The 14,008-nt window shown below is 54.4% G+C and overlaps 4 protein-coding genes across 4 annotated transcripts; all 4 read left to right on the top strand.

Moving 5' to 3' along the window:
• Positions 1-920: 920 nt before the first annotated feature.
• PG985_012010 (Histidine biosynthesis trifunctional protein) lies at positions 921-3,603 on the top strand (the record flags this gene model as incomplete). The annotated part of the gene is made up of 2 exons (XM_066831777.1): positions 921-3,351; positions 3,410-3,603. The coding sequence occupies 2 exons, from the start codon at positions 921-923 to the stop codon at positions 3,601-3,603; spliced, it is 2,625 nt and encodes an 874-aa protein (XP_066679827.1).
• A 3,234-nt stretch (positions 3,604-6,837) lies between these two features.
• Positions 6,838-8,531, top strand: PG985_012009 (uncharacterized protein; the record flags this gene model as incomplete). Its single annotated transcript, XM_066831776.1, has 2 exons — positions 6,838-6,906; positions 6,972-8,531. 2 exons carry the CDS (start codon positions 6,838-6,840, stop codon positions 8,529-8,531), a joined length of 1,629 nt encoding a protein of 542 aa, XP_066679826.1.
• Positions 8,532-9,066: 535 nt separating this feature from the next.
• PG985_012008 (uncharacterized protein) lies at positions 9,067-9,937 on the top strand (the record flags this gene model as incomplete). The annotated part of the gene is made up of 2 exons (XM_066831775.1): positions 9,067-9,405; positions 9,479-9,937. The coding sequence occupies 2 exons, from the start codon at positions 9,067-9,069 to the stop codon at positions 9,935-9,937; spliced, it is 798 nt and encodes a 265-aa protein (XP_066679825.1).
• An 866-nt stretch (positions 9,938-10,803) lies between these two features.
• PG985_012007 (Major facilitator superfamily transporter) lies at positions 10,804-12,441 on the top strand (the record flags this gene model as incomplete). The annotated part of the gene is made up of 1 exon (XM_066831774.1): positions 10,804-12,441. One exon carries the CDS (start codon positions 10,804-10,806, stop codon positions 12,439-12,441), a length of 1,638 nt encoding a protein of 545 aa, XP_066679824.1.
• Positions 12,442-14,008: the final 1,567 nt, after the last annotated feature.

Here is a 14,008-nt window from a genome sequence, read left to right as displayed (position 1 = left end):
CTCCAATGTGGTACGCGAAAGGCTTCCCTCGAAGATGGCTAGGCCATCGAGGTTTGTTGGTGTTGAGAAAAGCAACACAGTCTGTTCCAGGAAAGTGCCACCAAATATGAAGAGTATCCGGTAGGCAGCGACTTGGTGTTTGTAAATTCCTGAGTGAAAGTTGCGAAGAAATTGATCGCCAGCAACCAAGACAGAGGATTGCGGTGTGGTTGATGCGTATATGGGCTTGGTTAATCATTAAATCGATATCGATATCGGTTGCAGCATCACCTAACGGCCAAGGTAGAGTAAAGGGACGCGCGCTAGAGAGAAAGGTAAGGGACGTGTAGAGGGAAGAGAGAGCAACTGCAGCTGTTAATCCGACGGTCAGAAGTGCCTTGGAAGCCACTAGACTAACCATGTCTGTCTCACCCAAGCTCATCCTTTTCAACCACCGTGTCTTTAGTGCTCATATCTTTGACATGCAAGTAAGCTTTCACTCCAGGTACAATCGAACATATGCGTGTATTTCTCACCTCTTGTTCCTACCGCGTATGAGAGTCATTCCATAGTTGCCTCCCAGCTACCTTCGTCGACCTTGCTGCCCGCGACTGATCGAGGCGAGCAGCGAGAGCGAGGTTGGCTGTAACTGTGACTAAATGCACAGACCATAGGCTAAATGATTGGAGGGAGTGACGAATGAATAACTGGGTCCAACGTTCGGTTTGCACATTCGATGGAGGGGCAATTGGCAATGCAAGAGCGAGCGATGAATGACTGGACATTTGCCCCGCCAAAGCAAAAGACCGGCCGATACAGGATCATCATATTTTTCTGAGAGACTAATATTTATTAAGCCGTTGATCAATCTACGGTGCATCTTATTTCTCCATATTCACCCAGTGTCTTGATCGGACTCGCTATTGAATAAGTCAATTGATATGGAGACAACTCTCCCCCTCCCGTTCCTGATCAGCGTCGCGGTACCTCCCGGCCTCGACTCCAGCGAGGGGCTGTCCCGGGGTGAGGTTTCCTGTCTTGGCTGTGTCTTCTTCGACGTGACTCAACAGAACCTCGACAAGCTGCTCAGCTACTTGGACCAGCACAGCTCCGAGTTCCACACTTTCTTCGACGTCACTCAAGTCGAGTCCAAGGACGACATCATCTCTCTTCTCGACCATGGAGCCCGTAAAATCTTTGTGCAGCCGGAACGCCTAGCGGAGTTTCTCGACTTCAAGGGGCGCGTCGCCCCTGCTGTCACCAACCTCAGCAACGTATCTGTCGGAACTGAGTATGGCATCCTCCTGAAGGACTTTGATCACACCAAGTGTGATATTGCCAAGTTCCTGGAGCACTCGACGGCTGAGAAGCTGCCGCCGACTTACATCAAGCCGATCCAGGGAACCAACTTCGAGCATTTCGTTGATGTATGCTCACAGATCTCGGCCATCCCCATCTTACCTTCCACGGGCTTGACTACGAATAAGGATGACCAGTCCAAGATCTTCGTGTCAACCATGCTGTCTGGTGCCTGGATTTCCGACCGCCCGGACAAGCTGATGCCCACCGTCGTCTGCGACGAGAGAGGCATTGCCCTTGGCTTGGTCTACAGCAGCCAGGAGAGCGTTGCTGAGTCACTGAAGACTCAGACCGGTGTTTACCAGAGCCGGAAACGCGGCTTGTGGTACAAGGGAGCCACTTCGGGTGATACCCAGGAACTGGTGCGAGTTTCGCTTGATTGCGACAATGACGCCCTGAAGTTCGTCATCAAGCAGACGGGCAAGTTCTGCCACTTGAACCAATTCGGATGCTTTGGTGACCTGAGGGGCATCTCGAAGCTGGAGCAAACTCTCGTTTCGAGGAAAGAGTCAGCCCCTGAAGGCTCCTATACCGCACGGCTATTCTCTGACGAGAAGCTACTGAGGGCGAAGATCATGGAAGAGGCTGAAGAGCTTTGCGATGCTCAGACACCCGAAGAGATTGCCTTCGAGGCTGCTGACCTGATCTACTTCGCCCTCGCCAAGGCCGTCAGCAAGGGTGTTGCCCTGGCTGATATCGAGAGGAACTTGGATGCAAAGAGCCTGAAGGTGAAGAGGAGAACAGGCAATGCCAAGGGCAAGTGGGCCGAGAAGGAAGGCATCACAAACCAAACAGCTGAGAAGGCTCAGGAGGCTGCCAAAGACTCTACCACTCCCCTCACGTCGGCGCCCGCGACCGAAGCCCAGACTGCTCCGGAAGCAGACAAAATCACGATGAGACGCCTTGACGCTATCAAGATGGGCACCGCACAGGTGACCGAGGCTCTCAAGCGGCCATCCCAGAAGTCCGCCGAGGCAATTATGGGCATTGTCCATCCCATCATCAACGACGTCCGAGAGAACGGCGACAAGGCGCTCCTCTCGTACACCCACAAATTCGAAAAGGCAACCTCCTTGACTTCGCCCGTTTTGAAGGCGCCGTTCCCCCAGTCATTGATGGAATTGCCTGAAGAGACCATCCAGGCCATTGATACCTCTTTTGAGAACATCAGAAAGTTCCACAAGGCGCAGCAGGAGGAGCCATTGAAGGTGGAGACCATGCCCGGTGTCGTTTGCAGTCGCTTCTCGAGGCCTATTGAGAGAGTCGGTCTGTACGTTCCCGGAGGAACGGCTGTTCTGCCCAGTACCGCCCTCATGCTTGGTGTCCCAGCCATGGTTGCCGGTTGCCAGAAGATCGTGCTTGCATCACCCCCGCGATCAGACGGTAGCATCACTCCTGAGATTGTCTACGTGGCACACAAGGTCGGTGCCGAAAGCATCGTCTTGGCAGGAGGGGCGCAGGCTGTCGCAGCTATGGCTTACGGCACTGAAAGCGTCACCAAGGTTGACAAGATCTATGGACCCGGTAACCAGTTCGTCACTGCTGGTAAGATGTACGTGAGCAACGACACCAATGCTTGTGTCGGCATCGACATGCCGGCCGGTCCGTCCGAAGTGCTCGTCATTGCTGATGGTGAGGCGAACCCTGCCTTTGTGGCCTCGGATCTCCTATCACAGGCTGAGCACGGCGTGGACAGCCAGGTGGTTCTCATCGCTGTTGATCTCAATGAGCAGCAGCTTCAGGCGATTGAGGATGAGCTTCACAAGCAGGCCATGGCTCTGCCGCGCGTTGACATCGTCCGAGGCGCCATCAGCCACTCAGTCACCATCCAAGTCAAGGATATCGATGAGGCTATGGTTATCAGCAACGACTATGCGCCTGAGCACTTGATCCTGCAGCTAAAGGACGCCGAGAAGGTTGTAGACAAGGTCATGAATGCGGGCAGTGTATTCATTGGTCAATGGACCCCTGAGAGTGTAGGCGACTACTCTGCCGGCGTCAACCACTCTTTACGTAAGTTCTGCATTCCGCTCTTCATCTCAAACTGTACATGATGCTGACATGCAAAAAGCTACATATGGATACGCAAAGCAGTACTCGGGCGTCAACCTGGGCTCATTCTTGAAGCACATCACCAGTGCGAACCTGACGGCCGACGGTTTGAGGAACGTCGGAACCGCTGTCATGCAGCTGGCACAGGTAGAAGAGCTCCACGCCCACAGGAGGGCAGTGGCGATCCGACTCGATGCCATGGACGGAAAATGATTGAAGTTTACAAGGGGGCAAAACGGAGGGGGCGTTGATACGCATGTGATTTAATGTAGGGAGCAAGGTGGATAGACTGATATTTGTTTCGAACCAAGAAAACGTGGTTTTCATCCTATGAGGAAGGCCACGCTCAGTGGTACGTTCTATGAAGAAACAACGCCTCGGTTCTTGCTGCGCCTTCCATCGTGTGACATTCCTTGATTTCAAGCAGACTGCGCAGCTACCCTTTCTTCGAGAGAGGCGACCTGCCAAAAGTAGCTAAGAATAGGGGCCGTGTGTTGGCGTTAACTGGAAGGCCGGCTGTGGCGGAGCATGTAACCACCAGAACAGCAGTTGACCTCCTGCGTGGCAGGTCGCCGCATTGTCGACCTCCTTATTACTATCAGAGTTCACATCAAACGGAGCCAGCATACAAACAAGTTTTGCTACTTGCCATCCTAACCGGCGGCAATGTGACACGGAGCTCTCGAAGCTTACCTGTTAGCTAGCCCCGGCGAAAGTGAATGGAAATCGGATTTGAGACAAAGTCCATGTCGAATCTCCCATCTCTGGTGGCTGGTCGGGTTGATTATTGACCGTTTGTTGGTTTAGAGTTGAAGTTGACCCTTTCCCCGCCCCTCACCACATGGCCTTACAGGACAGGAAGGAGAGAGTCCGTGGGTGGGAAAAAGCGGTAAACGGCATTCTGGCAGATGTCAAAGGAAACCTTGGTGCCACCGCTGGACGGGAGAATGACAGCGCTTGGGAGGCGGCGGCACGGGAAGCGCGGGGAGCGAAAAAGTGTATATCATGTATGCTATGATGTTGGTTTGGATTCGACTAACGCTTTCGCCCAACCTCCCCTATTCTGCATTTTCTTATCTCACTACTAGCTGGGTTTGGTTTGGTCTGACTGATGGGAAATCTTCGATCTCGGAGGTTTCATGTTCTTAATCGAATGCTTCTTTTCCAAGTAGAATATAGTGACGCAGGAGGCTTGGTTGGGCCAGTTTGCAGACGTGCAGTAGCCCCTTGGACATGCCAAACTAGCAGCAGTATACTTACTCCTAGCGTAGACAGGCCCGACTTACCAAGCCGAACTGGTTATATGCACCAAATTTGTCAGTATTATAGGTTCTGTAGTCGTACTTGCGCTGTGCGGGTTTATGTATGCATGGATGTAGGTCCTCCCTTTTTGACGTTTCGAGGTCAGCGAAAGCGAAGAGATGCAATCGAGATGCTGACAGTGCCTGCCAGAAGAATCCAAACTATCCGCGTAATCTCATGGCACTCAAATATCGGTGTCTGCCGAATGCCATTCCGATGTCTCATGGACGATTTGCCATCTACCAATATCCGCGTATTTGGGTTTCTTCGACCATTGGAGTGCCAATGAGACGGCGGTCAGTTCTCCCCGCGATTTCAGGCGATGAAGAGGTTGTTTGTTCTTCCAACCCTGGGGCGAAATAGCTGCTTGATGTTTGCGCAGGGTGACAAGAAGACAAGCGCTGGTGGCATATCTCGATTGTCGGATGAAAGATAACAGCTGGCTGTTTGAGGCACCCTTGTCCGCCGTGCTCAGGGACTCGGGTCCTCAGGCAAGAGGGAGGGACATCAGCCGGATCGGAGACAGAGCGAAGTAACACCGGCCTGGTATATCGGCCGTGGTTTAAATTGGAAAAACCACCTGCGCTCTAGATTTTCGAGCGTTCGGCCGAGCTTCTCAGTAGCAGTCGTTTCATTTGCGGGCGATAAGGATTTCTGGCTGTATCAACCCATTGTTTTCAAATAGGCCGACAACCAGACCGCCCCCCCCCCCCTAATCCGATAAGCCTCGCACATCTCAAGCACCGCCCGACCACCAACTACCGAAGTTTCAGAGGAGGAACTGGCGATTTATTCTCCGTTGATCGACAGATCTCGTTGGACGGAGGAGAATGCGCAACCAATAAGCACAGCCAGCACAAGTGTCCGGGAACATGCATGTTTCTGACTCGGTCTGGTGTCGACTAAGCTGCATATATGCATAAGCTTCCGCCCCATCGGGTGACAGGCCACACTATGTGACCGTCGCCCGGCTTGGCTCTCACCTCGCCCAGGCAAGACGCTAGAAAGTATGTAGTAAAGCCGCAGGGGAACTATGACGGGCAAGACTGTCGAGGTCAATAATCCTACCTAGCCGAAGATCCCAAGAGTGCGAAACACCAGCGTAGTATCAACCCGAAAACAAGGGCGGCTGGCCTTTGCGTCTGAGAAGTGAAAAAGGAGGCGCGAACCTTTGTTGCTCAGCCGCGCGTATATTTCGTTAGCTGGTTTCGAGAACGATCCGGAAATGCCTGTCGCCTAGAAGGGGTGGAGTAGGCGCACGTGTGAAGGACAGGCCCCGGGCGAGGACACTGGGAAGGCAGCATGGCGATATGGTGAGGGCTGATGCCAGCTCGAGTAGATTTCGACCGGTGCAGGTAATGCTTAACCATTGCCAGCAATACGAGGACGGGGTACATGCCCTGCGGCATTGACCCGTCCCAAGTCGAGTCAAGCAGGCCAGTACTACGTACCGCCAGAGGCCCAGAGCCAGGCATGCGGCAGTTGCATAGTCCTGACTGGGCGGAGTGTACTGCCCGGCCCCGGCATCTCTGATAGATTTTACCAGACGAGCAGGAGACAACCAAGCATACTGGACGGGATGAATGACGCCCGCGCCACCATCTGCCCTTATGCGAGTGGTTGCTTCCTGTGACATGCGAATATAGTTGAACGGATTTCCCGCTCAGCCAGCCCAGCCCGTGGATCCTGCGTCTCCCTTTCAACTTCGCTTCCTGGCTTCCGTCTCTCCCCGCCTCCTACTAGGAGTCTCACAGCCACTTCCCCCGCAAATAAGCCCACGCACCCCTGACGCGCATCGTCGCCCTTTTTAACTCTACCAATCGGAACCTCCCACTTGTCGTACTCTCTGTGCTGTACATTGGTAGTAGACCCTGTTGGCTCTTTCTACTATTACCCGGCGCTTGTCACAGGCTGCCACAAGAACAATCCGGTGTTCGCCTTGCAAGCCGCGGCTCACGCGTGTGGAAGACCGACGACATTAAAACCCACAATCGCCCTGAGTCTGGACTCTTCCCGCTTGCCTAGCTAACGTCTGCGACGTCAGAAAGACAAGCACATACCACTCCCACCTACTGAAACAATCGATGGGAAGATAAGAATCCGTCTCGTGCACCACTGTAGCAACACAATACGAAAAAGACAGACATGCCTCCGCGGAGATCACACAAGAAGTCTCGGAACGGGTGTAAGCGGTGCAAATCTCGGAAGATCAAGGTGAGAAGGAACCACACCACTACCATCACCCGCATAATGGCTGGCTTACCGTGTCCTCTGTGTAGTGCGACGAAGTCTATCCGTCCTGTGGCAATTGCGTCAAGCATGGCGTGTCCTGTGACTTTGAGAACAGCAATTTCCTGACCGTCCCCGAGACCCCGTCGCCTCCGGGAAGCTACTACTATTCATGCTCAGTGAGTAGCAGCCATGATCGAAGGGTCAGTGGTAGTGGCACCTGGGCCACGACGCCAGCATCATCGACAGCTTGCGATAGCCCGCCCCTAACCCTTTACCGTCAGCCGTCGACACCGTATCCGACATTCAGCACAACGTCGGGCACAAACCGGATGCTTGAGCTACGGCTGCTGCACCACTACACCACCTCGACGTATAAGCAGCTTTCAGTCATGGGGCCGGGTAGCGAGCTCATCTGGCGCGAGCGTGTACCACAGCTCGCCTTCGCGTCTGGGGAGGGAGCACCAGCAGACAGCAGTACAGGTTTCCTTATGGACGTGATGCTGGCGGTGTCAGCTTTGCACCTGCGGACTTCGTCGCCCAATGACCGCACGCTGGTACGGGCCAGCCATGCCTATACCGCTGCCGCACTGTCCGCATACAATGCCACTCTCAGTCGTGGTATCAAGAAGTCCAACGCCGAGGCGTTGTTGATAACGGCCCTCTTCATCACATTTCAAGCCACCGCCTCGCGGGTACTCGGGGATGGAGACAGAGATGGCATGGTCGTCATCAAACAAGAGCCCAAGTCACCGTTGCCGGATGAGGACCAAAAGTGGGCATACCACAATGCCAAACGTCCCAGATATGAATTGCCTCTGTCTTGGTTCCATTCATTCCAGGGCGTGAAAGCGATTTTGTCCGGCAGCTGGTCGTGGATCCAGAGCAGTACGGTCCTCATTCCCATTATCCAGTCTCTCCCTGGATTGGACGTCACCTTGAGCTCGGAGGGATCGACCTTTTTCGGCTCACTCCTGGACGGGCTGGCAGAAGAGCTCGAGACCATGGAGATGGATCCAGCCTCCCGCTTATTGACCGAACAGGCCTACCACCATTCTGTAGCCATGCTTAACTGGGCTCACCGGATACCGCATACAGGTGCACCGATACTATTCATGTTTGCTGTGTCGCGGCGTTTCATCGAGCTGCTGCAGGCCCAGCGTCCGCGGGCCCTGGTGATACTCGCGTGCCATTTCAGCCAGCTCAAAAGCTTGGACAGCGTCTGGTGGCTGCGTGGTCTTGCCAAACGCGAGGTTACGGGCATCGTGTCGCTGTTCGAGGAAGAGGACGGCGACGGCTTATACATCAAGGCTTGGTGGCCGTGGCTCCAGTGGGCATCGCGGGTGGTGCAGTACGACGGCGGTGACATGGTGCCGGCTGATATATGGGGCGTCGAATTATCCCTCCATGACGCTCCGCGTTCCGGTATGAGCGAGAGCACCTACGGCGGCGTGTCTCATGTTGAACTATTGACGTGCATGTTCAATAGCTTGACGACTTTGAGCGTCCAGCCGTCGTGTCAATCTAGAGCCGATGCCACGGACGTCCTTTTCACATCCGCCTCGTCCATACTGATGGCTAATAGCTTGGTTGCTCCATTGGTCGACTGAGACAGCTTTCATTGCATCGAGATGCAAAGCGGGCTCGCCATGGCTCCTTTGCAGTCCTCAGGTTGGATCCCCCACTGTTCAGCGCACTACCAAGCTCCCGAATCATTTTGCGGCGTTCTGATTTGCAGACTGGAGGATTAGATATCCTGTTGCCTTAATATCAATTATGCCCAGAGCCATTGGCTCTTCTTCCTCGCCCAACATGAAGGCGCTATGCGCATAGATTGTTTCTGCAGACGATTGTTGGGGATACAGAGAACAAAATGATAAAACGAGTCCATTCGGGGTCAATGGAGTAACGCTCGCTAGCGTCAATGTTAATTTACACGGGAGCCTCAGTGTGCTGGGATTTTGGAGGTCACCATGTCAGCATGGTGACGAAGCAATTCTGCCCGCCCAAGATCATGATGTAGCTGTGATGGCAATGACAGCGGGTTATAACAACTTGCCGAATTAATGTCCGGACGCTTGAGGATAGGAATACTTACCAACATCATAATCAATATAGCAAGACATCTCATACACAGCCGCTACCATGTCTCTTGCCTCAACAGTGGAAGACGAGAAGAAGTGCCGGGAGATCTTGGATCAGCGTCCGGGTGTTCAAATATTCCTGCAGCCCATTGCGCCGCCAGCAGCTCTAGGACTCGCCGGCTTTGCCGGCTCAACGTTCATAACCGCCAGCTACATCGCCGACTGGTGGGGAGGCCCCAAATCGCCAACCATCTTCTTCCCCTTTGTCGGTATCTTCGGCGGCCTCGCCCAGTTCACTGCAGGCATCCACGGGTTCCAAGCGCGAGACACGTTGGTGACCGTCATCAATACCATGTGGGGCTCCTTCTGGATCGCCATCGGCATACTGTACGCATTCGTGGTAAGTAATTCTCTTTACTGCACAGACAAAACCTGGCGTGTTGTATCGTGATGGCTGATAATGCTGTGAGCAGGCGGCTGGCGCTCTGGAGCCGCACGAGGTGCACACCCATTTCCCCGAGTTGGCATCCTGGTTCGTGGTTCTGAGCGTCATTACCTGGTCCTGCACGCTGGCAGCAACAGCGCGAGACTTGGTGCTCACTGCCTGTCTGTTCTCGCTCGCCGTTGGGAGCACGATTGCGTGCTGCCTGTTCTCCTATAACGGCGGGACGGGCTCGGCGTCGGGCGACGGCCTGCACGGCGGCGTGACCCGCGGCATCAAGGCGGCAGCGTACTTCTGGATGTTTTCCGCCCTGATGGCTTGGTGGCGAGTGACTTCGTACCTCATCAACGAAGCATACGGGCCAGATCATAAGATTACGAGGTTCTTCCCGATCGGACGCACGCCGCTGGAGAAGAGAGCCCCGTATGTCATTCCAGGGCTGGGCGAGCCGGGTGTCAAGCGAGGCGTGCCGAAGCCGCTAGCGGTCTAGCGAGGTGCCGAATCTGGGGGAAATGCATGCATGTGGTTTGTCGAATCAGATCCAAGCCGAAGCCGAAGGGAGACGATTTGTGTGCGCCTACTCTCACTGTACGTCATCCCTAGATTGTTTGGTTGGGCGCTACCAGGTGCTAGGAGTAGGTCATGTAGCTTACGTCTGGTCGGAATTCAAGATTGTACTTATTCCGATGCGGCCAGCAGTGATGCGCATTTGTTGAGAAAGTGAGATGCTTGATTTCATTCGTGGTTGCCTAACTGACCAAAAACCCGATCAATTCGATGGGTTAGATTGGCATGAGACGCGTGAGCAGGCTTCGTCAATGCCAGCGCAGACGAATGCCATCAGGTAAGGAAACCACGTAACGTACGCAAGCGACAATTGTTTTCGCATGCATGGTCGTTGTCGGGTTTTCCAAATTGGAGGGGGCCTGCTATCGAGCGAGCTTACAGCCCAACGCAGGCGGACTGAGCAGCTCCAATCACCGCTCATGACGGTGACACGCATGCTTCCCCGTAAACTTTTACGCAGTGCAGACAGTCCATTTTTGGGGGGAACCAATATTTAGATAAACCACGATGGCACAATTCGGGTTATTCCGTCATTTGAGTCGTAGTTGTCCGGGGCCTACGTACCATGAAGAAAAGTTAAAAGGAAATATTTACTCCGAGACACGTCGCGGGAAAGGATCCTACGGGTGCGGCAGGGGTGTCAGAACACTGCCACGCATGGGGGCCTTTCGGCTCAGCAAAACAAGGGACTAGATAAGGATCTTGTAGCGCAATTCCATCGGGGTTTTTGTTCATTGCGTCAACTTCAATTTGTACATAAAGTTGCACAATCGTGGAGTCTTTGGGACAATGAGTAACCACTATGGGCACGAGTACGACGATACCGACATGGCGGTAGCATCGCCCGCCGAGGAGCATAGGCTCCTCCTCGGCGAGCCAGAGGAAGACGCGGCGGCGCCACCACCAACAACACCCCGGCAGCGCCGCCGACCAGGACACCGGACGGCCTTTTCAACCACGTCCATCCGGTCCATCGCCAGCATCCACGTTCCCAAAGTCCACAAGGGCGACACCATCGTCAACCTGATATGCGGCGTCCTCTTGGTGGCTTCGTCGTCCGGCGGCTTTCTGATTATCCCCATGACTCGTCTGGTCGAGGATGCCGTCTGCCACAAGCACTACGGGCAAGTGCAGAGCGCCGACAACCCGATTGACGAGAACCTGTGCAAGCTGGACAGTATCCAATCCAACGTGGCCTTCGTCTTCGCCATGTTCGAATTGTTCCAGTCGCTCTGTGGATTCCTCGCTGCGTTCCCTTGGGGGATTGCGGCCGATCGGCTCGGGCGCAAGCCGGTCGTCGGTCTTGCCATCACAGGCATGTGCCTAAGTAGTCTATGGGTCATGATGGTCTTGGCCTGGTATACAGTGATCCCCCTTTGGGTTCTTACCCTAGCCGGCGGGTTTCACTTCATGGGCGGCGGCAATGCGATGATAAGCGCTGCGCTGCTCAGTATGGTATCTGATGTTATCCCTGAGGAGAGGCGAGCCGTTTCTTTCATGCGCTTCCACGTGGCCGCCATCCTCGGCAATCTGGTCTCGCCAGCGCTCTGCTCTCTCATGATGGCCAAGACGGGCCCTTGGCCCTGCATGTGGGTGTCTTTGGCGCTTCTGATATCAGGCACGGCAGCCTTCATGTTCATCCCCGAAACGAGCTCGCATAAAAAGCAAGATGATCAAGAGGGCGAATTGAACCAGCCGGCTGGCTTCAAGGGTCACGTCAAGCACACGTACGACCGATTGCGGGAATCCGCGTCAATCCTGAAGTCCTCCTCCGTCATCATACTCCTGGCGACATGCACGGTCTCGATCCCCGTCATCGTCGCAGTTCTCCAATTCTTGGTTCAGTTCATTTCGAAGCGTTACAACATGCCCATCAGCGATACAGGCTACGTCCAAACGGCATATGGCGTCGCCCAGGTGCTCCAGTCGCTTCTCGTCCTGCCCTACATCTCCAAAGTTCTCGTATCGGAATCGACACCTTGGCTGTTCAGGATGAAAGACGAGCAGACGCGAGACTTGTGGCTGGCGCGCTGGTCCTACGGCGCGCTGGTACTCGGATTCCTCCTGATGGGCGCGGCGCCGTCGCTGGCCTCTTTTGTTTTTGGACTGTTTGTGCTGTCGCTCGGGTCCGGCTTCAACTCGCTGACCAGGAGCCTCATGAGTCTCTACGTGGACCCCGAGCACCGCTCCCGCCTGTTCAGCTTGGTGGGCATGGCCGAAGTCGCCGGGGCCATGTACGGCCCGCCCATGCTGGCCGGCCTTTTCGCCTTGGGCATGCGCCTGGGAGGGGCCTGGATCGGCCTGCCGTACTGGGGAATGGCGTGCCTGTGTCTGGTGGTCATTGGTGCCCTCACGTTTGTTAGGGTGCCCCGCGACCGAGGAGAAGCTGCCGCCGCCTCTGAGCACACGCAGGAAGAGGCGCTCTAAGACCTGCAACTCAGTGTCACATCCTGTTTCCTTCACGGATTTCTTTTCTTTTACGGTTGGGTGATATATTTAACACTGGCTGTTGGACACCCCTCGGTAGTAGCTCCCTGTGTTGGTTCTTGGAAAAACACGATAGACAGCACCAGCAATTGGGCCATGACTGAGCAAAGAATAAACAAGAATAACCGGTTGACTTCGAGGCTTGCATAAGTGCAATCTCAGATCGCTCTTATGCAGTACTGGCGTTTCATGCAGATTCATAGTCTGACTAGATCAAAGCCCAGTGCCCAGCAGCCTGGTTATTGTCACAGTCTCTGGGGGGTCAGTGGCTTTTCACGATTGAGGGGGATAACAACATCCGAGACGGCTGGGAACGCCACCAACCCTTCTTGCGGCGGTCTGCAGCTGTATATGCATTGGATTTCTTCCTTGATTGGTTGCGTGTTTGCAACCAGAGACGCCGAGCCTAAGATAGACTAAGGCAAAGCAAGGCATCACCAACACATGGCGGTCTAGTGACACAGGCCCTAGGAGAATAGGAAGATAGGAGAAATAAGTGTGTGTGCAATGTGATACCTACTACCTCCTACTACTGCAGTGTTTGGCGGCGGCAGCTATTGTGCCACGCAACATTGCGCGTCCTCCGTCATGGTGTCTCCAATCTATGCGGACGTCGAGCGAATGCAACCAAAACACGGTCGCGCCCTCCCCTCCCCCAAGTCGCGCCCCCGGACGCATTGGGTCCGGATAAGGCCTGGGGTGCGTGTCACACAAAACGTGCAAACACATGCAGGTGATGCAGTGACAGCTTTTGCAAAATATCAATCGACATATCATGCAAGTCAGCGAAGTAAGGAGAAGATAAGAATGACCCTCCTGTTAATAAGAGAAGGCAGCCAGCCACCCTTGTTCGGATCACAGTCGTCCGGGGGTGGACATTACATGGTGAAGCTCATGGTAATGCTCAGGGCTGTTGTTGAGAAGTCACTTACACTATAAGGGCGAGCTGGACACTTATCAAGTGGAGAATGCGCTCCGCCAAAGAATCCATCCATCGCCGGGGAAATATTTGTAGGGGCGTATCAGAGATGCTATCGTCTGTAGCCGGCGGGAATAATGACAGCGGCACGGGCAGCAGATTGTGAGATGGTAGCGCGACTGCGTCTGGTCGCTTTTGGACAAGGCTGCATGGAGATTCACTAGACATAATCGGGGTTGCTCTAGTCTGCACTTGCCAGACGATCTGAGGTGACATCTCACATCGTTTTCTCCATGTAACCCCCCAAATCCACTTCACATGACGGTGACCGCCTGCGCGACTGCGCGACCCCCATGCTTGTGATCGTGCTCGGTTGCAGCAGGCTGGCGTGGTCCGCCATCACACATGACGCCAAGAACAGGAGGAGATTGGTCCTATCGCATCAGCGTAGCATCCAGCACCCCAATTGTCGTCAGATACTTACATATGGAATCTGCAGAGGAATTCCCTTGTCCCCCGTCAGATCCTCGTTTACTGATACCTAGCATGTTGGGACAGGGAAACAGGTGCTCAGGCACTAGAATGTTT

Source organism: Apiospora marii (genome assembly GCF_038362585.1).
Source record: "Apiospora marii strain CBS 49790 chromosome Unknown utg000009l_segment0_segment0, whole genome shotgun sequence".
NCBI classification, from domain to species: domain Eukaryota; kingdom Fungi; phylum Ascomycota; class Sordariomycetes; order Amphisphaeriales; family Apiosporaceae; genus Apiospora; species Apiospora marii.
This window is presented reverse-complemented; position numbering and strand designations above follow the sequence as displayed.